Raw genomic sequence first — 24405 nt, 5'->3', positions numbered from 1 at the left:
AGAGGAATCTATTGTCAAACCAGTCTCCAAAATATGGGGTTACAGGAAACAGCACTTTTTCTGCCAAAAATGTCTGCTGAATCAGACTTAAGCAAACCATATAATCCATACACTAGGTAATAATTTACAAAATAAATTTGCTATCAGAAGGGTTTTGATTGGCAGGGTGGGATTAAGGCACTCTTCTAACTTCTCACTGTTGAATTTTATTACAACCTTTTAAGTGTTTAGGTGGTAAAGCACTAACCAAGCTGTAACACGGCTCTCAATCAATGCCTTCCCTAGCTTGGCAGACAGTTCAGAACTTTCAGCCTCAGGATTTCAAAACGAGCTGTTAGGTAGCCACAAAGAATATTAATTTCTCATCAGTGTGAGCTGGCATTTTTCAATATAGGACAACGCAAACAAAACAAGCAAGAAATGTTTGCAGGTCACCATGCTTTAGTCTGTAACTCTCAGAGTCAACAAAGTGTCATTTCTGACCCTTACTTAAAGTCTATTTGGGTTTATTAAGAACAAAGACAAAGGCCTGGGTTACCAAAGCTAGAGTTGGAGAGTTAATGCTGGCAGCTGACCCATCCCCTGCAGCATGAGTGGGAGGAGCTGCCAGAGTCAGCAGAACACTTTCTATTCTGGGCTTTCCTGCTCTTTTTGCAGTTATGGCTGGGGGCTTGGCTCAGTGCCATCCTGGCTCCATGGGGTGGGCCTTCTCACATGGAGGCACATTGCTTATATCAGCACAGAAGCTGTTTCTGGTCACCCTTGGCTGAGTCTGCGGCCTACCTGTTCCTGCTGTCAAGTCAGTCATACACTGAGTTGGGCTGGGGGTGGAAGAGGCTTGGACTTTGTCTCCACTCCCCCTCCTTCTGAGATTCAGAGCTTCACAAAGGAGCATTGAGTGACGGACTCTTGACACTGAGCCTTCCCAGCCCAGGAAAACTTAGGTCTTCCTTTTCTTCAAGGAGCGTGGAGATTAATGGAGTCACACCAGCAGTGGGCAGTGAATAGGAGAAGACAGGCCTTGGTGAGTCTGGGGCACATGGAGGGAAAATCTGAAAGAATGTGGGAGCTCAAGTCTCAACAGGGCCAGCAGCCAGTCCAAGTAGAGACATGGTCCCCCCGGGGGCCAGTGGAGGAGGTCTGCTGCAGTTAGAGCAGGCTGCGTCCCGGCCACTCAGCCTTAGTCTTTCCATCTTGCTCAAGCTGGCACAGGCGGCCCTTCCAAAGAAGGATCATAAAATACCGTGGGGCCTACCCTGACTGGGTAGCTCAGTTGGTTAGAGCATCATCCCCATACACCATGGTTGGAGGTTCGATCCCCAGTCAGGGCACATACAAGCATCAACCTATGAATGCATAAATAAGTGGAACAACAAATTGATGTTTCTCTCTCTCCTTTCCTCTCTTTCTCTAAAACCAATAAATAAAAATTTAAAATACCATGGGACTTGCCCTAGCTGGTTTGGCTCAGTGGATAGAGTTTTGGCCTCTGGACTGAAGGGTCCCAGGTTTGATTCCAGTCAAGGGCACATGCCCAAATTGTGGGCTCAATTCCCCAATAGGTGGAGTGCAGTAGGCAGCCGATCAATATCCTCTCTCACTCCCTCTCCCTTCCTCTCTGAAATCAATTCTATATAATAAAAGGATAATATGCAAGTTGTCCTCTCGACCTGAGTTTGACCAGAGGGCGGGCCTGGACCACCAACTGCCCAGGGCGCGGGCCAGAGGCGGGGCTGTCCCACCATCCCCCTGTGGGCCTTACCCAGGTCTGCCTAGCCAGATCACCCTGATCAGGGCTGTCCGGCAGACCACACCTGTGCTCGAATTCGTGCACTGGGCCTCTAGTAATAAATAAAAAAATATCATGGGACCTATGACAAAGCACAGTAATGTCCAAGTCCCAAACAAGATAAAACCACACCACTTGCATTATTGCCAAAGTTCTTGCCAGTCCTGTCTATATTTGCCCACATCTAAAGAATTGGCTATTTAAATATTTGAGTTAGAAAAAGTTCTTGAGGTATAACTTACATATAATAAAATTTACCCTTTTAAGGTATATACTAATAGTTCAATTAACTTTGGGAAAATTGATACAGTATGTAGCCACCACTTCCAGCATGCCAAAAAGCTCCCATAGGCTCCTTTCTAGTCAATTCTATTCCCCCACCCACCCCAAGCCCTTGGCATCCACTTGGTTTTCTGCCAAAATAGTTTGCCTTTTCTAAAATGTCATGTAAGTAGAATCACACCGTCTTTTAAAAATTTAGTTCTATCAAATTTTAGTTTTGAAATTTTTTATTATTTTAAAAATTTTAGTCTTTTATGCTTGATTTAGATATTTATACTAGGTATGTGTGTATATATAAATGAAATATATCAATGAGATAAAAGATTTAAAGAGCTCCTAAGGGAAAACATATTTATTCATCTTCTCACCTATGATTCCTTCTCAGGAAGTAAACACCATCTTGTTTTTGTGTGTCCTTTTGAAACCGGACACAAAACAGGTCCGGGGCTACCTGTCACTACTTGAGCCAAATTAAGCATTGACAAGGTTGAATTACATGAGCATTAATCCAATTATGCCAGCACTATGGAGAGAGCAGCAGGTCATCCTGAAAATTCTGCTCTAACATCTACTAGTTGGCTGACAAAATATGGATAAGAAAGATGGGCTATGTGCAAAGGGGAAGGGGGACAGGATAAGGGCTGCAGGGTCCAGGGTCCCTGTGTCTCCTTCCAGGATCTTGAAGTCCGATAAGAAGGTAGTTAATTTACTGTTAAAAACCAGTTCAGCATGTTTCTGGGACTGGAGAATGGTCAGCATTCCTGAGGTGAATTCCCGGAGGGGGTCAGGGTCCAGGCACAGGAACCAAATCAAAGTGTTTCCTGTCCTTGAATTTTTTGAGTAATGGACCTATCCAGGCTCCAAGGCATTGTATCTTTTTACAGCCTTGTTTTTCTTCTTGCATCAGATTCTCCAGTTTCCCAGAATCTGTAAGAAAACCTGTTAGAGCCTGACCAGCAGGTGTGGCTCTGTGGTAGAGCATGACTCATGCGCCAAGAAGTCCAATTCTCAGTCGGGGCATACACCTGGGGTTATGGGCTCGATCCCCAGCAGGGGGCGTGCTAGAGCAGCCAATCAGTGTTGCATGGATGTTTCTCTCTCTCCTCTCCCTTCCTCTCTCTCTCAAATCAATGAAAACATACTTTAAAAAATGTTTAAACCTCTTACCTATAGTTAGTAAAGTGAATAATCATTAAACAACTGTGGTCCTATTCCTATTATATGCCCTTCTCCCTATCACTTTCAGAAATCCAGGAGTATATAAATAAAACAAATATACATAAATTGCACACACATATACAGTCATGCACCCCGTAATAATGGGGATAGTTCTGGGAAATGCAGCGTTAGACAATTTCATTGTTGTGTGAACATTATAGAGTGACTTACACAAACCTAAATGGTATGGTCTACTACACACCTAGGCTACAATCCTGTAGAGCAGCGGTTCTCAAACTGTGGGTTGCGACCCCTTTGGGGGGTCGAACGACCTTTTCACAGGGCTCGCCTCAGACCATCGGAAAACACATATATAAGTACATATTGTTTTTGTGATTAATCACTATGCTTTAATTATGTTCAATTTGTAACAATGAAATTGGGTGTCACCACAACATGAGGAACTGTATTAAAGGGTCGCGGCATTAGGAAGGTTGAGAACCATTGCTGTAGAGCATGTTACTGTACAAAACAACATGAGATTAAATCAAGCACAAAAGAAAATTATGCAATTCACTGATGCAGTAAATATGAGATGTATGACACTGCTGCTAGTATAACATGGCATACTGTTTCATGGCAAACTTTTTTTTAATAAGTAGAAAGAGTACACTCTAAAGTAATGATAAAAATATAGTATAGTGAATACATAAACCAGTCCCATAGCTATTTATTACTGTTTTTAAGTATTACATACTGTACAGAATTGTATACACTATACTTTTCTATGAAAGGTTTGTCTACACCAGTATCACCACAAACATGTGAGTTAAGCATTGTGCTATGATAGTGTAACAGCTTCAACCTCACTAGGTGATAGTAATATTTCAACTCCATTATAATCTTTTGTAAAAATATTTTAAATGATTTTTTTAGAGGGAGAGAAACATCAATGTGAGAGGTTTTTTTTTAAGATATTTTTAAAATTTTTTAGAGATACAGGAAGAGGGAGAAAAAGAGAAACACTGATGTGAGAGTGAAACATCAATCAGGTGGGAACAACCCCTACCAGGGATTGAGCCTGCAACCCAGGCATGTGCCTGACCTAAATAGAAACAACGACCTTTTTGTGCATAGGAGGAAGCCTAACCAATGAGCCACACTGGCCAGGGCTCTATTATAATTTTATGTGACCACCATCACATGTGGTCCGTAGTTGACTGAAATTAAATACACACACACACACACACACACAGTGCATGCATATTCTAGTCACACTGCCCTTCACTTTGTTCTTTTTACTTAATATTCTCTGGAAATTGAGTCATACCAGCACATATAGACCTATACATGGTCTGGATGTGCTACAATTGACTTAGCCATCCCTCTGTTGATGGATTTAGGTTAATTTGAAGTCTTTTGTTAATGCAAACAATGAATTAAAAGTTATAGTGCTCTTAGTAAATAAATAAAACAATACACAGGTTGCATGTGACTTTTCCATAGTTGTAATTACAGAAAAGAATCCATTTTGGTTTTTTTGTTTGTTTGTTTTTTACTTAGTTCATTTCTCTGGTTGTTCCCTACCTCTGCTTCCTGGTGAATTTCTATAAGTTCTTCACACCTGCCAATCATAACCCAGGCTTGGACACCTTTTCTGATTTCACCTGGTTCCTCACTCCTCGCTAAATCTGCACAGGGTTTATCAAGGTGTGTTGTGATGCTGTGATTTGAACTGTATTCACTTGGTTGAACTTCCTGTGAGTAGTGCCTGGGTCTTGCTGATCTGTGTTCCCCAGTTGCCAGGGCCTGGAATAGAGTTAGCATGAAAAAGATGTTGAAAAGGCCTAGCCAGTTTGGCTCAGTGGATAGTGTTGGCCTACAGACTGAAGGGTTCGGCTTAGATTCTGGTCAAGGGCACATGCCCGGGTTGTGGGCTCCATCCCCAGTGCGGGGCGTGCAGGAGGCAGCCAATCTGTGATTCTCATTTTTGATGTTTCTATCTCTCTCGCTCTCCTGCACGCCCCGCAGGAGATATATTTAAAATAAAATATATTTTAAAAAAATGTTGAATAGGTAATGTATTAGATTTATTTCCCATACAGAGGGAGCCTGTAACTGAGGCATGTGCCCTTGGCCAGAATCAAACCCAGGACCCTTCAGTCTGCAGGCCGATTGATGTTCTATCCACTGAGCTAAACTGGCTAGGGCAGTATAGGCTTCCCTTAAACAGGAGGTGGTTTTTGGCTGTCTTCTTGTCTGAGAAAGACACCGAATCTGAGGTTTGATGCTGTGTGTGTGTGTGTGTGTGTGTGTGTGTGTGTGTGTGTGTGTTTTAATATATATATTTTTTGATATTTCAGAGATGAAGGGAGAGATAGAGAGATGGAAACCTCAACGATGAGAGAGAATCATTGGCTCTCTCCTGCACGCACCCTACTGGGGAAGGTGGATTGAGCCCGAAACCTGGGCATATGCCCTGGTCCTGAATGGAACCTGGGACCCTCTAGTCCGCAGGCAGATGCTCTATCCACTGAGCCAAACCCGCTAGGGCTGCACCTTGTTTTATACATTACAATCAAATGCGTTACATGAAATCCATTGGTGAAAGATTAGGGAGGTGGGAGAAAGCAAAGTGGGGCGGAGGAGGGAGGGGAAACTCTGGGACTGGATAAAAAGTAAGATGATAGACACACTTTTTACTTAGGCGGGTGCAGGAGCGTTAACAGTCAACAAACTAACTCAATCACAAGGCAATCTGTGGTCTCTGCAGACTGGTGCCCGTGCTTTGAGGGGTCTGGAAAATTACTTTGACATTCCAACAATATGTATCACAGGTGCAAAGGAACAACAGACAGTCTCCGTTATGATAAAGATGGACCTTTTTCAGGTAAGATACTGGCCTAGAACATGACTACCCACCGAAAACTGCTTTCAGTTCCCAACATTTTAATTTCAGACCATCCTTTGTGGTTCCTTTAGGCCTCTGAGTTTGCAAGGCGGCCGTGCAGGCTTCCCTTACCTAGCCAGGTTAGCTTGCGGCCTCTTTCCGTCAACCTTTGGCCCGTTTTGTCGTAGAGAGCCTCTGCGACCCTGACAAAAACCTTCTCTACTCTGTGCCTCCGGCTCCTCAGAAGCACTTCCTTCCAGGCGAAGGCGAACTTCCGCCTTCTCACGGCTCTAAAGCACCGCCTTCTGGCTTTTCCGATTGACAGTCGATCTGACCAATGAGCGTGCTGTGGGCTAGCGTGGGGCGTGGGCTGCCCTCTAGACACATGCGCACTGATTTCGCAGGGGAAATGGGTGGCTACCGGGTGTTGGGCCAGGTCTGGGGTGGCTGGTGGCGGGGGCCTGGGGTCAGCTCAGCTCGCAAGGTCGCAGGCTTTGGCACCGAGGCCCGGTGATTGCACACACCCCCATACACACTTCCGTGGGGGTGGGAGGGTGGGGCTGGGGGAAGGTGCGTGCGGGATCTGGAGTTAGGAAGCTATGGGTTCCAATATGAGTCTGCTGTGTGATGGCACATTCGTCACTAGTCCTCTCTGAGCCTCAGTCTTCTCCTCTGTAAAATGGGCCCAGTGGAACCTGAATTTTCGGAGACCTCCGCCCAGGCATTCTGAGGCATTTGTTAGGATTTAGGATTTAAGAATGGGCGGCACCTCGGTAGACAAACTCCCCTTTTGCTTACTCCACCTTTTCCAGGCATCAGCTGCAACCTCGAGGCTCCAGCAAGCGATCAGGGTCCCTGGGAAACCAGTCCTTCCCAGGGCTGCTGCAGCCAGAGAACCTCAGTCGGGAGGAGCTGGTCGATGTGCTGAGGGCATCTGTGGTGGACCAGAAAGGTGAGCGTGAGCGAGACAGCTGCATTGAGAGAGGAGGGGAGCGTGCTCCCTCCAGCCTTCTGGCCAACTGGATGGGCTCCCCATTAAAAGCCTTTGGGGTCCAATCCTGGTCTGCCTCCTATTAGAGCAGTGGTTCTCAACCTTCGGGCCCTTTAAATACAGTTCCTCATGTTATGACCCAACCATAAAATTATTTTCGTTGCTACTTCATAACTGTAATGTTGCTACTGTTATGAATCGTAATGTCAATATCTGATATGCAGGATGGTTTTAGGCGACCCCTGTGAAAGGGTCGTTTGACTGCCAAAGGGGTCGCGACCCACAGGTTGAGAACCGCTGTATAAGAGTCATGGGCAGGAATGAGCCACATAATCTCTCTGAGCCTGGGCATTATGGGGTATGGGGTGGGAAGGTGGAAAGAGCTAGAGAGTGTTAAACACATTAGGCACTTCAGAATGGGAATTGCTGTAATAAATTGCTTATTGATGGACAAAACACAGGCTCTGGAGTCGGATCTAGGCTCTGTAATCAGCTTGCTGTGTGGCTATAGGGAAGTAACAATTTGAGCCTCAGTCTTCATTCAGCTATTTAATACTTCTCTTGACTATTTATTGAGCACAGGCTATGTTCTAGACACCAGGCATGGCTATACAAAATAAATATGGTTCCTGCACTCAGCAAGCCAATATTTCAGTGGGAGAAATGGATTAAACAAATGAACAAGGTAGTTACTAGTGATCAGAGCTATGAATAAAACAGTGGTATGACGGTGAGGAACTGTAGGAGTGGGGGAGACATTAGATTGCAGAATTAGGCCTCTCTGCTGGTGACATCTGAGCCAGGATGATAGGAAGGAGACAGACATGAAAATCTGCGACAGAAGAAACAGCAAATGCAAAACCCTGAGGTGGCAGGAGCTTCGCATACGTGAGGGACAGGAAGAACTTCAGTTTAGGGTGTGTTTGATAACATGTCTGAGAGTTGTGGTGGGGCCTCATGATAAGATGAATTGAGCCAGAGGGAAGGGGGGTCGGGGCTGGGTGGAGGGGGGCAAAGGGAGTGGGGAAATGGGACATCAGTAACAGTGTCAATAATAAAAATAAAGAGAAAAAGATGAATTGAGAAAGTGCTTTGTAAACTCTTAACTGCTGCTTTTTCTGTCAATGATGTTCCTGTATGTCTGTCTTAGGACCACTAGTGACGTTGAACAAGCCCCAGGGTCTCCCAGTGACAGGTATGAGCAGGGGAAGGAGATGCACTGAAAGGGGGTTTGATGTCTCTAAGGAGGGAATAGTGAAGAGAAGGGGATGCTGGGATAGAGTTGCCTCTGGAGCAACTTGTATTTTTTTCTTTTTTTTCCAGGAAAACCAGGAGAGCTGACATTGTTCTCAGTGCTGCCAGAGCTGAGCCAGTCCCTGGGGCTTGGGGAGCAGGAGCTCCAGGTTGTCCGAGCATCTGGGAAGTAAGTGGTGGGGGTGATTGGACGGTAGGACAGGCATCCATCTAGGTTAGGGAACAGTTGCTTGGAAAAAAGCCGAGGCATTTCCATGGCTGGTTTGGGATCATAGAGATAGAAATCAAGGTGCAGGAGGGAGCAAACCGATCTGGGTTCAAATCCTTATGCACAAACTGGCATCTTAGGCAAAGCATGAAACCTCACTGAGCCTCAGTTTCCTTAATCATTACATAGAGCTAACACTAGTGAGAGCCATGTCCAGTATGCAGACACTTTTCCAAGTCCATACTCATGGCAGGCATTGCCATGAACTGATCGTCGATATTCTTTCGTCTAACTGCCATCAATTAGAGATGGTACTTGAGAAGAAATATTTTTGCACTTTCACAAACTCCTTGGCTAGTGTGTGGGGAATTTAATTATTTCAGAGATAATATATATATAAAATTAGTAGTGTAAGGCTTGGCACATGGTGGGCACTCCGCAATTGGTGGTAATTGTTGTGACACTTAACTCTGAGCTCCCTGGGATCCAAGGCGGAGAGAGAGACACATTGAGCTGCATAGCTTTCTCAAGCACGAGGAAGCCCTGTTTCTCAGGAAGAGGTCTGGGTTATAATCTGGTACTACTGTTTGGCCTTAAACAGGTCAGTGTTTCTCCTTTTTTTGTGAGTGAGCCCAAGGGACTTTAACTCTCATGACTTGTCTGTCCCCTTCCGTCAGGGAGGCCTCTGGGCTTGTGCTCCTCTCCAGTTGTCCCCAGACAGCAAGCCGCCTCCAGAAGTTCTTCGCCTGCTCACGAAGAGCCCAGAGACCCACGGCCACCTACTGGTGAGAGGTGCTGGGAGCCCCCGCGGCCGTGGGGAGGTCCCGCCACACCGCTCTGTGACCGCCTCCTGCCTCTTCCCAGGGCTGTCACTGATGGGATCCCTGCTACTTCTGAGGGGAAGATCCAAGCAGCTCTGAAAGTGGAATACGTTGATGGCGTTGGTTCAGTGAGTCAGGCTCTGGGTGGGGAACAGGAGGAGACGCTCCAGACATATTACTCTTACAGGGGAGTTAAAGGTATGGACGTGAGGTAGCTGGCTCTCCTGTCTCCCAAAACAGGCACGTGACCACTGCCTATACCGCCTGTCCTGAGTAGCAGGGAGGGTTTGGGGATAGCTGCCAGGTGTGTGTGAACTTGTTCATTCTCGGGGGCTGATACCACAGGTAGTTCCAGTGAAGTCCCCGTCCCGAAAGGACATCCTGGAAGGTGTCAAGAGGACCCTAAGCCACTTCCGTGTGGTGGCCACAGGCCCTGGCTGCGCTCTGGTCCAGCTGCAACCAGTAACAGGTGGGTCTAGAGCCCCAGCCAGCCAGATTTTAGAACTGCATTTGGCTGGGGAGGTGAAGGAGAGGGAGGAAGGTGGTAGTGTTAGGAGCAGCCTGGGGAGCATTTGATGGACCCCAAAGGTGTATGTGACCAGGCCCAGCTTGTCTTCTATTATCAATCTAATGGTCATTCCTTTGTAGCTCATCAACTTTTTCTCTTATTGATCTCAGGATCTTCTCTTTGTCTTTAGTGGTCTGTAATTTCCCTATGATAAATCTAGGTGTGGGGGTTTATTTTTATTTATGTTGCTTGGGATTCACTGTGCTTCCTGAATCTGAAGATTAATATATTTCATCAGTCCTGGAAAGTTCTCTTTCCAAATGTTGTGCCTCTTGCATTCTCTCCATTCTCTTCCTTTTCAATGCCTAATACCGTAGACATGTCTGACCTTCTCATTCTATTCCCTATGAACTTTTCTTTCATATATTTTTATTTCTTTATCTCTGCTGCACTCTGGAAACCCTTCATTGCCTCATTGGATGTGGGCCCTTTGGGAGAGGTTCTGCCTTTGCTTCTGCTGAATGCCTCAGGACTATCACTACTTTAGGATCTCCCTAAATATTAGTTTCAGTTGCAAGTTCACAGATCATTCGAGAAGTAGTAGAGCCCCAAACCTGTGTGAGAACAGGCTCATGGCTATGAATTTTCAGAGGAATGGTTCATTCCTCTTATCCAGTCCTAAGGTAATCATCTGCCTTCGTTGGTGGCTGGCTTTTTCTCCTGGTCCACCATTTTCATTGGGGCAGCAAGGGCTCATCCCTGGCCTCTGGGGTAGCTACTTGAACCCAGACCCCTGGATATCAGGATTGGCAGCACTCCGAGAATAGGTGAACTGTGGGCTCTTGTGTGTTCTGTATTTGTTTTCCTTTTTGTGTTTTGGTCTTGAGGACCTTACTTGCCTGTATACCCAATTGTATCTTTAAAAGATTGTTGTTATATCTTCCTGGGGTTTCTAGGTGGTTTATAGCAAGAGGGTTTTTAGATTATTACCAGACATAGAAGCAGAGTACAGCTCCCGGGTTTAAATCCCAGTTTATGGTGGTAGGCAAGTCACTTCTTTTTGAGCTTTTGTTTTCCAAGATGATAATATGACCCACCTTACAGGGTTGTCATGACAATTAAATAAGTTTATATATGTGAAACATTTTGTACCATATCTAGCACATAGCCCCCTCATTTCTGTATTTGTCAAGGTACTTTTGGTTGTAAGTTTCCCAAAAGCTAGTTCAGATTGGTTTAAGACAAAAAGAATTGATTGGCTCACATAATTTGGCTGGACCAGAGGCTCAGAGGATGTCATCAGGAAGCTGTTTCTCCACTTCTTCTTGCCTCCCATACGTTGGCTTCTTTCTCCCACAGGCTCTCCCCTGGTGAAGGTGGAGATGGCCAGGGTTCCAGCAGCTCCAGGCTTATACCCCACCAGTTCAGCACCCCAGCAGGAAAAAACATGCTTTATACTCAGTAGCTTCAACAATGAATTCAGGGTTGCCTCTCTTCATGGGTAAATCTCACAGGCCAGGTGGATTGACAGCTGTGACCACCCTGACCTGGTCATGTGCCCTGCTCTGGAGGCCCGGGCAGCAGCATCAGCCTCACGAAAACCACCTGATCTGAGAATGGGGTGGTGTTTCCCCGGAAGAAATGGGAACAGACGATATTGGGTAGGACAGAGAGCAGCTGCTAACCATCTGGTCTCTCTCCTATCTACTAGTGTTCCCCAGTCAGCTACAGGTTCACATGGTACTACAGCTCTGCCCTGTGCTCGGGGACCACAGGTATTCAGCCCGCGTGGGTACTGTCCTGGGCCAACGCTTTCTACTGCCAGCGGACAGCACCAAGCCCCAAAAACAGGTGCCCAAACTGACCTGTCTTCTGCCCTCTGGGGGTGGGCTGGGGGACGAGGGTGGGCAGATCTCCAGACCTTACCTCCACAGCTGGGCACTGGGAGGCAGTCCCTCTTGGCTTCCAAAGCTACTATAGCCCTGTCTTGCTGTATGGCCCTGAGCAAGTGACACCCCCCCGTCTTGGGCCTCATCTGTCCCATCTGTTCACCAAGAAAGTTGAACTAGCTTATTTCTAAAGGCCCTTCTGAGGCTGCTGTTCTTTGAGTCTCTTTGCTAAAAGGGATAAAGGAGGTTGTGTATTAGGTAACTATCAGTTCTAACAGACTAGCCCCAAAGTACTAGAGTCTTTAACACATTAGTTTCCCTCCATGGTTAATCCAATGAATGGGGGATGGGGCAGAGGTGGGCTTTGCTCCAAGGAGTCACTCAGAGACCCAGGCTGTTGCTATCTAGCCAGCAGGTAAGTGGGGACAGTGCAGGTTCTTGTGGGAGATTTTCATGGGCCAGGTCTGGAAACGGCATACATACGAACACTCCCATTCCATTGGCTAGAACTCAATCACATGTCCTCACCAAACTGCAAGAGGGGCTGGGAAATGTAGTTTAGCTCTATGCTCAGGCAAAAACTGAACTGATGAACCCCTAGCCAGTGCCTGCCATAGTGAGCGTGCATGAGTGTTTACATGTACACACGTAGAAAGGAAATTAATAGCTACAGACATGGAGGGGAGGAGGAAGTACTTGTCTAATTCCCATTTTGGTTAGAGCTGGTTGGAACTGACCTGGCTGAATGCTGACATCCTCTCCCACCGCAGGTCCTGGATGAAGCCCTCCTCAGACGTCTCCACCTGACGCCGGCCCAGGCGGCCCAGATGCCCTTGCACCTCCACCTGCACTGTCTCCACCTCCCGGGCAGCAGGCCCAGGGATGCCCCCATAGAGCTTTTGGCACCTTTGCCCTCTTATTTCTCCAGGACCCTACAGTGCCTAGGGCTCTGCCAACAATAGTTCTCTTTCTGTTCCTACTGGAAAGTGGTGGGTGCGGGGGGACTGCAGGCTGGAGAATGAGCTCAGTGCGCAACATGCGGTAAGGTCATGGTTTAGGGCTCTGTGGTTGGACTGACCTAAGATCACACCCTGGCCAGGCACTTGCTGTGTGATGTTGGACAAATAACTTCACCTCTCTGGATTTGAGATAATAAATGTACCTAACTCATAGTATGGTTTTGAGGATTTGCTGAAAAAGTAAATGTTTACAATCAACCATGCTTTCTGTTGAGTTCAAAGTGTGGCCTTCTATTTAGCTGTTTCTGCCCCAATTCTAGTTGGGAAGAAATGTTAGATTTTTTAAATTGTGGTAAAACACATTTAACAAGATTTACCCTCTTACCATTGTTAGTATACAGTTGAGTGGGCATTAAGCACATTCACAATGTTTTGCAACCATCGCCATTATATGTCTCCAGAACTCTTCATTTTGCAGAACTGAAACTGTACCCATTAAACACTAAGTCCCCATTCCCCTCCCTGCCCCTAATAGCCACAATTCTCCTTCGTCTCTATGAATTTGACTACTCTAGAGAACCTCATGTAAGAAAGATGTTTTTTTACTTTAAAAATTTGTGAAATAGATTAAACATACAGAGTGCATAAAACATCTCTGTGACTTAAAGAATAATTATATGGTGATACCTACATAACCATTACTCAGGGCTTGAAATAGAAACATCCTCTCTCTTAAAGCAGCAGTTTTCAACCCTAACCCACATTATAAAGCCCCCTACGTAGCCTCCTCGGAAAGCTTTTAAAGATCCCCATGACTTGCCCAGCCGGTATGATGCCTGAGCATTGTCCCATGAACCAGGTCACGGTTCCATTCCTAGTCAGGGCACATGCACATGCGGGGGTTTCAGGCTTGATCCCCAGTAGGGGGTGTGCAGGAGGCAGCCAATCACTGATTCTCTCATCATTGATGTTTCTTTTTTTAATGTTTTTACTGATTTCAGAGAGAGGAAGGGAGAGGGAAACATCTCTCCTTCTCCCTTCCTCTCTGAAATCAATAAAAACATTTATTAAAAAATCCCCATGATTACACACCCCAAAGATACTGGCTTGATCTGTCTGTAGCATTGATCTCTCTTAAAAGCTCCCTAAGAGGTTCAGTATAGGTGGGAACCACTGCCTTGACAGAATTCTTCCCTTGCTTGTCTTTTAAGTTTTACCACATGTATGCATTCTTAAATGATATATTTCGTTTTGCCTAGTCCCCAAACTTCTATGAATGGGATCATGCTGTGTATGTTCTTTTGTGATTTGCTCTCACTCCATACTGAGAAATGCATCTGTGTTGTTGGGTGTGGAATTTGAATTCCAGTGCTTGAAGATAACCATGCTGTTAATGGACAGTAGTTAGGTCATTTGGCTATTAGACCACAAAGCTGTTGTGAACCCGATAGTAAGCATTTCCTGGTTGTTATGCAAGAGTTTCTGGGTCAGAGTATATGTATTTTCATTTGCCTAGTGCAGTGGTTCTCAACCTTCTGGCCCTTTAAATACAGTTCCTCATGTTGTGACCCAACCATAAAATTATTTTCGTTGCTACTTCATAACTGTAATGTTGCTACTGTTATGAATCATAATGTAAATATCTAATATGCAAGATGGTCTTAGGCGACCCCTGTGAAAGGGTCATTCGACCGCCAAAGGGGTCGCGACCCAGAGGTTGAGAACCGCTGGCCTAGTGTATTAGTTTCCTGTGGCTGCCACAGCCAATTACCACAACCCAAGTGATTTAAAACAATAGTAATTGTAACTCTCACGGTTCTGGAGGCCACAAGTTTGATGTCAGGCATAGCTAAGGCTGTGCTCTTGGTGAAGGCTCTGTGGGAGAGCCCTTCTGGGTCTCTGCCAGCTTTTGGTGGCTCCAAGCGTTCCTTGGCTTCTGGCAGCATCACACCAATCTCTGCCTCCATCTTCACATGACCTTCTCGTGTTTGTGTCTTCTTTTCATAAGGACACTTATCATTGGATTGAGGGCCCACCTGGATAATCTAGGATGATCTCATCTCAAGATCTTGTCAAGATCTTACATCTACAAAGATCCTTTTACCAAATAAAATCATTAGCAGGTTCTAGGTAGACATATCTTGGGGTGGGGTGTACCATTCAATACATTTCAACTAAGAAATACCTAACTTTTCAGATGGACATGGCTTGTTGGATATCTTCCTTTTAGGCCTCTTGTGAGGAAGGGACAGACCCACTATCTCTGGAGAAGGGCTGGGGTTCAGGCAAGGTCCACCCTTCCTGCTATGTCTCACATTGTAAATCTGTGTGCATTAGATGCCAGCCTAGCCCCTCCTTTGGTCTTGGGGGTTTGGGGGACTCCCAGTGGTCAGCCATTCTGGCAGTGTATCCCAACTTCTTCCCACTGCCCCCATGATCTTGGGAAAGCCATGTCTCCTCATTCAGACTCAGTTTCATCTGTAAAGTAAGACTTATCCACCCAAAGTTCAGAGAGTTCCTGAGCAGGAAGCACCATGTCTGCCACTCTGTGGGAACTCGGGGCCTTGCTTCCTGGAGGAGTTGCTGATGGCCTCTAACTCTTGTGGGCTTTGGGGTACAGAGCCCCCCACTATCCTCTCCTCACCCTCCATAGAAATGGAGCCAAGCCAACAATACTTTACTTGCTCCTTTTTATTTGGTGCTGTATCCGGCATAGGGACTGTGAGGCCTGAAGCAAGGGCTTCTCTAGCTTCACATCCCCCATATCCCACAACCCCTGGTGTGCACTGATCAGAGGCAGGGGGCCCGGAAGGTTCAGCACCTTCATGGGGTATGCTTCTGTCTTGGGTCTGTCACAGAGTCTGGCCTTGAAGTCGCCTTTGGCCTTGTTACTCCTATGTGTGCTAGGAAGCTTTCCAACTTCAAAGGGTAGAGGCCGCAAGGCACCTCCACGATGAGGACCGTGAACGCGCTTAGAAGCAACAGCCTCGGTGCAAAAGAGGGGAGAAGGGGAAGAGATGATCAGGAATTTGTCCAGGAAGGAAATTCTAAGGGAAACAAGCCCTCCCGTTGGGGTTCCAGCCAGCCTGGGAGCTGCCCTCTGCCTGTGCCCTCAAGCCCTGACCCCAGCACTCAGCATTGCCCACCAGGGAGCAAGTCATCATTTGAGCCCACCTTTCTTGGTTTCATGATGATGGGTGCCTGCTTGAGCTCGGGGTTAGGTGGGAGGGGTATAAAAATCTTGGCGGTAGGTAGAATCATCAAGGGCTTGCCTGTGGTCAACAGGGCCTGAGAGCCCATCAGCTTGTTGTGCTGCAGTCTCAGGACCTGCCCCTGGGGTCGGCGCACATGGAGAGAAGGCAGCTGCACCTTGCTGTGGAGGCTGGGGAAGTGGTAAGGGGCTGTGGGAGCAAGAGGCGCTGTGAAGGCCTGGGGAGGGCCCAAGTCTGACCAGCTACCCCTCAAAGTGTGCGTGTAGATGGGGAGAGATGAAGGCTGGGGCAGATGAAGGCAGATGGGAGCCCTCCCAGAGGCCATGGTTTGGACTCCAACAGACCTGGGTCTGCATCCCATCTCTGCCCCTTCTGAGCTGTGCAACCTTGGGCAACGTCCTTAAACTTCCTGATACCTTGGCTGGAAAGTGGGGATAATAGCACCAATCCTCGCTAGGTTGTGAGGACTAAAGGAGCTGGTTAGGTAGCGACACAGTGTCAACTGTTCAGTGCTGTGCAAATGTCATTCCTTTCCCCCAGAGGCAAAGGCACAACATTGTGGCAGGAAAAACTTGGGTGCTGGGGAGAGATCTACCTGCAGTTGAGTTCTGGCATCTTTAAAATAACTGCCTCACAAGGTAACTCTTTTGGAGGGGCCAATACTCAGTTGTATATTTTTAAAAAATACTTTGTAAGTGGTGGCTTTTACTCGTTACTGGGTGGCTCTTTGGTGAGGTTCTGGGTAGGGGGCAAATTCAGGTGGTCAGGAAGTCCTTGAAGAGCAGGAAGAAATTGCCTGGGGTGTTTGGGGGGAACGGTCTCCCCCAGGGTCTGGAGGTTCTTCGGACTCAATAGCAATCTGTTCAAGGAGTGGGGTTGCCTATCCCCACTAGCAAAGGTGATGGTGAAAATGCAGCCCATCTTTGTGCACGCTGGGTCCCACTTCTGGACACTGGAGTGGACCAGAGCTGTAGCACTTTTTGCCTTGCCTTTCTTCCCCTTCCCAGCAGCGGATGTGGTGGCAGTGGAGTCTGGCTTCTGGATGTGCCCCAGGTTCCTGGCCCCAGGACCTTTCCTAGGAAGTGGTATGTGGCTAAGGGTCCCCGAGTCCTTGCCTTCCCCAGAGCCTTGCCGGGTCAGCAGGTGAGGCAGCGCTGTGTGGACTCCTGTCCGCCGGTGACACATCGCCGTGGGCTTCTTGATGGGGGAGCCCTCTACGAGGAGCCGGATACCCACATACTGAGGCACCTCCACGGCAGGCTGTGAGGAAGAAGAGGACACCAGGCCTATTCAGTGCTGCTGGAAGCCTAGGCCCAGCAGACTCAGGGCAGAGATCGATGGAATGAGTTTCTCGGGCACCTAGTCAGGAGGCACCTCTGGGCTGAGAAGCAGGAAGCCTGTCTCTGTCCTCTAAGGGGTCTGAATCGGTCCCTAGAGAGTCGCCGAGACCCTGGAATTAGTAACCCAGAGGAGCGGGGGAATCTCAGCCATGCCTCTTCTCTACTTCCTTGCCCTCGGAAGCTGCCCTGGCTCCTGCTGGAATATGTGTGGCTCTACGCCACAGACCACTGCTGACGGAAAGCTTCCTGAAGTGAGCTGGCTTCTCTGCAGAGAGAATTTGAGTTATGACACCCAGACTGATAAGAGGCTTTAACCTGCCCAGAGCCTCACCTGAACCCAAGCTTTGTGGAAGCAGAAACTAAGAGCTTTAAAGAAGGCATTCTGTGGAAGGGATGAAGTAGCAAATATGCAGGGGAGGCAGAGAAGTTGCTTCTGTGCAATTTCAGTTCCTATAAAGACAAGCTGGCCCGGCTGATGTGGCTCAGTGGTTGAGCTCTATGAACCAGGAGGACACGGTTTGATTCCCCGTCAGGGCCCATGCCCAGGTTGCGGGCTCCATCCCCAGTTGGGGGTGTGCAGTAGGCAGCCGATCAATAATTCTCTCTCATCACTGATGTTTCTATCTCTCTCTCCCTTTCTGAAATTAATAAAAATACAATTATTAAAAAAAGAAAAGCCAAGCTGTACTTCCTGCAGCTGGGCTCCAGGAGAGCTCCCTGTGTCTTGCTAAGAACCCTTCTTTTAACCCAGAGCTAGGTTGAGGTGTTTTCTGTGTCCTCAAAGGATCCTGATTAGAATCTATCTAAACAGGGTCATTTGGAGCTTGTTCAAAATCCAGGTCTCAGAGCTCCCGGAAAGCTCAGTGGTTGAGGAAAAGTTCATCTTGAAAGAGGAATCTCAGTTAATAAATGTAGAAGGAAAGAGAGAATTAGAAACTTACCATTTTGTAACTAATACAAAAGGCTAGAATTAAAACTGGATATCAAAACAAGTAGGTGAAAAGGATGACAGGAAAATGTGTCATTTGCACAGGACCAAAGTATCACCTTACAAAGTAACTGATCGTTACGAAGGGGAAGATACAGCTTACAATAGAGAGATCTGGTAGCCACCACCGTAACCCCACGGTCAGACTTAGCATCACTAATCGCAAGACACTCTGTCAGTGTGCCTTGTGACACTGAATGAAGTTCCCAGCATCACCTCTCAGGAGGTCTTGCCAACTTCTAACCTGAACCTCATCAAGCTGTTTGACCTAACTTCTACTTTACAGGACATTCAGATAACAGATGGACAGTTAAAAACCACCCCAAAGAAACAATCAGATAAACCCAGAATGTGGGACAGTTCTACAAAACAATATCCTGGTCCCCTCAAAAGATCCTAGTTCAACTAGGGGGGCGGTGGGGAGCAATGGGGCTGTTCTAGATTAAAAGAGATTAAAGGCCCTAGCCAGTTTGGCTCAGTGGATGGAGTCTTGGCCTGTGGACTGAAGGGTCCGGGGTTCGATTCCAGTAAAGGGCACATGCCTGGGTTGTGGGCTTGATCCCCAGTGGGGGGCGTGCAAGAGGCAGCTGGTCAATGATCTCTCATCATTGATGTTTCCATCTCTCACTCCCTCTCCCTTCCTCTCTGAAATTAATAAAAATATATATTTAAAAAAATAAAATAAAAAATAAAAGAGATTAAAGAATATAAAAAGAATACCTAGCAATAAATTTAATCAAGAAGGAAAAAGGTGAAAGACATGTACACTAAAAACTAATTGAAGAAATTGAAGACACAAATAAATGGAAAGATATTTTGTGTTTATGGAATAGAAGAATTAATATTGTTAAAGTGTCCATACTACTCAAAGCAATGTACAGAGTCAATGCAATCCCTATCAAAACACCAATGGCATTTTCCAGTGAAATAGGAAAATCAATCCTAAAATTTGTATGGAGACACAGAAGACCCCAATTAACCAAAGCAATCTTGATAAAGAACAAAGCTGCAGGCATCAACGCTTCCTGATTTCAAACTCCTTACAAAGCTATAGTAATTAAAACAGTATGCTATTGCCATAAAAATAGACACATAGTGACCAATGGAACAGAGTAGAAAGCCCAGAATTAACCCCACACAATAATTTATGACAAGAATATACAAATGGGGAAAGGACAGTCTCTTCAATAAATGGTTTTGGGAAAACTGGGCAGTCACATGCAAAAGAATGAAACTGGAACCCTATCTTACACCATATACAAAAATCAACTCCAAATGGATTAAAGACTTAAACATAAGACCTGAAACCTTGAATTCCTATAAGAATAAATTACTGGAAGAGAACATGTACTATGCTCCTTTACATCGGTCATGATGATTTTTGGATTTGATACTAAAAGCAAAGGCAACAGAAGCAAAAATAAACAAATGGGACTACATCAAACTAAAAAAACGCGACAGCAAAGGAAACCATCAACAAAATGAAAAGGCCAATAAAAGAAAAAAAATGAAAAGGCCAACCAAATGGGATAGAATATCTGCAAATCAAATACCTGATAAGAAGTTAATATCCAGCCTGGCCAGTGTGGCTCAGTTGGTTGAGCATCATCCTGTGCACCAAGAGGTTGCCAGTTCAATTCGGGCTCAACCCCCAGTGGGGGGCATGCAAGAGGCAGCTGATCGATCTTTCTCTCTCATCGATGTTTTTATTCCCCACCCCCCTTCCTCTCTCTTAAAAAAAAAACAAGAAGTTAAAGGGAGCAAAAATGCTAACTTGAAAAAATATATGTACCCCTCATGTTCATGGCAGCATTATTTACAAAATCAAGTCATGGAAACAAGCAAGGCGTCCACTGACAGATAAATGGAGAATAAAAATGATACACACACACACACACAAAACGGCTATTACTCAGCCCCCAAAAGGAGGAAATCTTGCCACTTGTGACAACATGGATGGACCTTGAGGGCATTGTAATAAGTAAAGTCAGACAGAGAAAGACACATACCATATATTTATTCTCAGTTATATGTGGAATCTTAAAAAAACTGAAACTAAAATCAAACAAAACAACTGAACTCATAGAAACAGAGAGCAGATTAGTGTTTGCCAGAGGCAGCAGGATGAGGAGTGAGTGAAATGGGTGAATGTGGTCAAAAGGTTTCAATTTCTAGTTATAAAATAAGTCAGTCCTGGGGATGTAATGTACAGCATGGTGATATAGTTGTTAATACTGTGTTGTAGATTTGAAAGTTGCTAAGACATTAGACCTTAAAAGTTCTCATCACAAGAAAAAAATTTTGTTAACTACATGTGGTGATGGATGTTACCTAGACTTATTGTGGTGATCATTTCACAATATATACAAATATCAAATCATTATGTTGTACACCTGAAATTAATGTTATGTCAATTACATCTCATTTTTAAAAACCACAAGCAAATTTCAGAGAGATCTAAGTCATGCCTGATAGGTCTTACTGGTATTTTTCAGTCTCTCAAACGTTTTGAGTTAGCAGAGAGGTCTGCGACAGCAGGGCTTCTACAATCTTGAAGCTGTTGTGCTACAGCGGTCTCACAGAATAGAAACGAGCTCTGATGTTTGTGGACATGGCTTTTGTGTAATATAATGGATTAGAAATTGATATATAAGAAACACATGGCTCTGGTCGGGAAGCTCAGTTGGTTAGAGCACCGATACGCTAGGGTTCTGAGTTTGATCCCCAGTCAGGGCACATACAAGAATCAAACAATGAATATATAAATAAGTGGAACAACAAATTAACGTTTCTCTCTCTCTTTTCCCCTCTCTCTCAAATCAATAAATAAAAATCAAGAAAGAAAAAGAAACACACAAGGCTTTTAAATATTAACCTGGACGAGAAGGGACAGATGCAATATGAAATAAGAATGAAAAGAGGCTTTTGTAACCCCAAATTTCTATGAGCAGGTAACAGTCTAGAAACTATTGAGAATGTTCATGGAGAAGGAAGGGTGATTCTGGGCTGAACTGAGATCCCAATGAATGGAAGCAAGAGCCATGGAGAACTCCTAGGAAGTAACAGTGGTTCCTAATAGAAAAACTAGAAATATATGTTAGGACTGGATTTCAGAATTTCTATGGACCAATGATTTCTGTGTACTTCTCACCCTAACCCTCCTTTTTGGGCAGGAGTGTCTATAACAACAGCAGCAGCAGTTTCCACTAACTCACTCTCTGTACATCCAGGCCTTTTACAGGTGATGCCATTTATAATGAAATGCCTAACAACGTTATCTATATATATAAAAGCCTAAGAAACCGTAGCAACAGAAACAACCAAACGGGTGATCAAACAGGCTGCATGGGGTGACCAGGCCAGCACAGGGGTTAGTGAGGGACAACCAAATGACTGAGCAGCCCAGAGGTGCGTGGGGCAACCAGGCTGGCAGCGGGGTTAGTGAGGGACGACCAAACAACTGAGCAGCAGGCTGTGTGGACAAACCAGCAGTCGGACATCCCCCAAGGGGTTCAGGATTGGAGAGGGTGCAGGCTGGACTGAGGGGACTCCCCCACACCCATGCACAAATTTCGTGCACCAGGCCTCTAGTTAGGTAATAACAATAGCTAAAACCTCTGTAGCATTTACTATGTGCCAGGCACTAGTCTAATGTGCTTTTAACTCATTTAATTCTCACAACCTTATGAGGTAGGTACCGTTTTCATTAATGCTTTACAGATGAGGAAACTCAGGCCCCTTACCCCCTAGAGATTAAGAAGTTGTTCAAAGTGACAGAGTTTGTAGTTATTGAGCAGAGATTTGAAACCAGGGAGGTTTTTGAAACCAGCTTCTGTGGATATATTACTCATACAAATTAACTCATTTCATCCTCCCACACCCTGTGAAAAAGATGGTAGTAGCATCTCCATCTTACAGATGAGGAAGCAGATGTACTAAGTGACTGGGCAGGACCAGGACTTGAACTGGGTCTGTCCACTTGCATTACTATGGGGCTATCTGGAAGGGATGAAGATTCCCTGGGGTTGTGCCTGGGCCCGGACGCCTCACCTGCTTGTAGATGAGCTCAAAGGCTCCCGTGTCACAGTTTCGGTCCAGCCGCCAGTCAATGACCACACGCAGGGTGTCGGCTTGTACACCGGCGCACAGCTGGGCGGTGACAGACGTGGAGGGCGCCATGGTGGGGCTGGCATTGATCTCAATCAACCAGGGCTGGAAGTTTTCACCAAACACAAAGTCAGCGCCATAAAGCTCAAAGCTAGACTTCCGACACTGCACAGTGTCCTGGGAAGTTTGCAGAGCATGGATCACTGCAGCCTTCATGCCAGGCACGATGACACCGGACCAGGCATTTGGGGCCCCCATGTCCTGCAGGTAGGCCTGGAACTTCTGGCTCGACCACATGTTGTTTGAGGGCAGCATCGGGTGCCGATGGCACGAATTCTCCAGGTGCTTCTGGATGGAGTTGTTGCACAGGTGCACTGAGCTGGGGCAGAGAAGAAAAAGCTGAGGTCTGAGCCTCTTGGCCCCTCCCGTCCAAACCTGGGGAGGGCAGGCAAACCCTAGACCCAGCCCGGGACTATTGTGGACCACTCAACTTGAGATGGGTTTCTGCTGGGGAGGGCAAGGATGAAGGCTCGGGGCCCATAACCAATTTTACCTCTCAGGACCTCTTCTGAGGGCACTAACTATAGAGAACACAATGTTAAGTGCTTTGGGCCAGTGTCAGTTAATCCTCCCAGTGCCTGGGAGATAAGAAGGTGCTTAAGAGTATGGGCCTTGTAGTCACTAAGACATGTGCTCAAGTCCTATCTTCACCCCTGACTAGCTGTGAGATGTTTCCTCTCACCCCACAAGTTAATGCTGCAACTTGCTTTTTTCCTCTCAGATTTCTCCAGACCACTCTTTACCCTACTCTCCATTTCTTTTTATTTTCCTATCACCTTTTAGCCTATTAGATGACTTTACTTATTATGTTCATTGCTTGTCTGTTTCTCCCATTAGACTGTGAATCATGAGAGCTAGGCTCTTGTTTTGTTCACCACTGTGTTCCAAGCGCCTGGAACAGAGAATGGCACAGGGGACACGCTCAGTAAGTATCGATGGGTGGAAGGATGGTGGGATGGATGGCAGGATGGACGGAGGGTCTGCCTGCCCACAGAGTCTGTGTTTGGAGCCCAGCATTACACTGGAATTGCCTGTTTCTTGCCAGCTTCCCAACTAGACTGGGGGCTCATGGGAAATGAGTGGTGGGGCTCACTTGTCCAGGTTCTTCAGGGAGAAGGGCTGCGTGGAAAAGCGGATGTAGCTGTCGTGGTAGAACCACACAGTAAGTGGGTTCCAGTCAGTCACCAGGAACCACTGTCTCAGGTCAAACTTGGTGCCAAAGATGAGCAGGGGCCGCTCGATATACTTCTGCACAACCCACTTGCCATCCTTCATCAACATGGGGTTGCCGTCCACCAGTTTCAGAATCTCCTCCAGGTGGTCCATGCACATGATGCCTAAGGGGGAAATGGAGTGGTCAGGGACCAGGGCAGGCTCTGGTTGGGAGAAGAGCTGGAGACCATAGACAGCTCACCATAAGCTCTCATCCCCACAGAAAAGACAGAGACAAGTGGGTAAGGCTGCCTGCCTCAATCAGACCCTTTTGCCTTTGGGAAAGTTGAAAATCTGCTAAGGGCTTAAATATTTTAAAATTAATCAGTTTCACTCTGGTTGATGTGGCTCAGTTGGTTGGGAGTCATCCCATGCACCAAAAGGGTGCCGGTTTGATTTCCAGCCAGGGTACATGCCCGGGTTCCAGGATCAATACCGAGTAGGGAGCGTACACAAGGCAGCCAACTGATGCTTCACTCTCACACAGATGTTTCTCTCCCTCTCCTTTCCTCTCTCTCTAAAAATCTGTTAAAAAATCAGTTTTGTTTGAATGAAAAGGAATATATACATGAATAAAATTTCAGACAACACTGTGCTTTGGAAAAACCATGCACAGCCCTGGGAAATGTTTCTCAGTGGTTAGAACATCAGCCTGTGCACAGGAGAGGGTTGCAGGTTCGAACCCTGGCCTCTATGGGGGCATGTGCGGGAAACAACCAATCGATGTGTTCCTCTCT

The 24405-nt window shown here is 46.3% G+C and overlaps 2 protein-coding genes across 3 annotated transcripts in view; one reads left to right on the top strand and one right to left on the bottom strand.

Moving 5' to 3' along the window:
- The first annotated feature begins 6481 nt into the window (after positions 1–6481).
- RPUSD3 (RNA pseudouridylate synthase domain containing 3) lies at positions 6482–13367 on the top strand. 2 transcript variants are annotated; one of them, XM_006758250.2, is made up of 9 exons: positions 6482–6629; positions 6932–7071; positions 8261–8305; positions 8434–8533; positions 9250–9357; positions 9437–9521; positions 9739–9862; positions 11613–11752; positions 12561–13367. In XM_006758250.2, exons 1-9 carry the CDS (start codon positions 6505–6507, stop codon positions 12750–12752), a joined length of 1059 nt encoding a protein of 352 aa, XP_006758313.1. In that variant the 5' UTR covers positions 6482–6504; the 3' UTR covers positions 12753–13367. The 2 variants fall into 2 exon arrangements, with proteins under 2 accessions (XP_006758313.1, XP_015415846.1); XM_015560360.1 differs by lacking the exons at positions 11613–11752; positions 12561–13367 and adding an exon at positions 11261–11593.
- Positions 13368–14737: 1370 nt separating this feature from the next.
- TTLL3 (tubulin tyrosine ligase like 3) overlaps positions 14738–24405 on the bottom strand; it is a 26350-nt gene continuing 16682 nt past the window's right edge. Inside the window, 7 exon segments of the mRNA XM_006758248.2 lie at positions 14738–15459; positions 15462–15606; positions 15609–15743; positions 15924–16150; positions 17077–17221; positions 22340–22775; positions 23550–23793. Of these exon segments, the coding sequence (XP_006758311.1) occupies positions 15257–15459; positions 15462–15606; positions 15609–15743; positions 15924–16150; positions 17077–17221; positions 22340–22775; positions 23550–23793 (1535 nt within the window). The 3' untranslated portion in view covers positions 14738–15256.

This window comes from Myotis davidii, unplaced genomic scaffold (assembly GCF_000327345.1).
Source record: "Myotis davidii unplaced genomic scaffold, ASM32734v1 scaffold73, whole genome shotgun sequence".
NCBI classification, from domain to species: domain Eukaryota; kingdom Metazoa; phylum Chordata; class Mammalia; order Chiroptera; family Vespertilionidae; genus Myotis; species Myotis davidii.
This window is presented reverse-complemented; position numbering and strand designations above follow the sequence as displayed.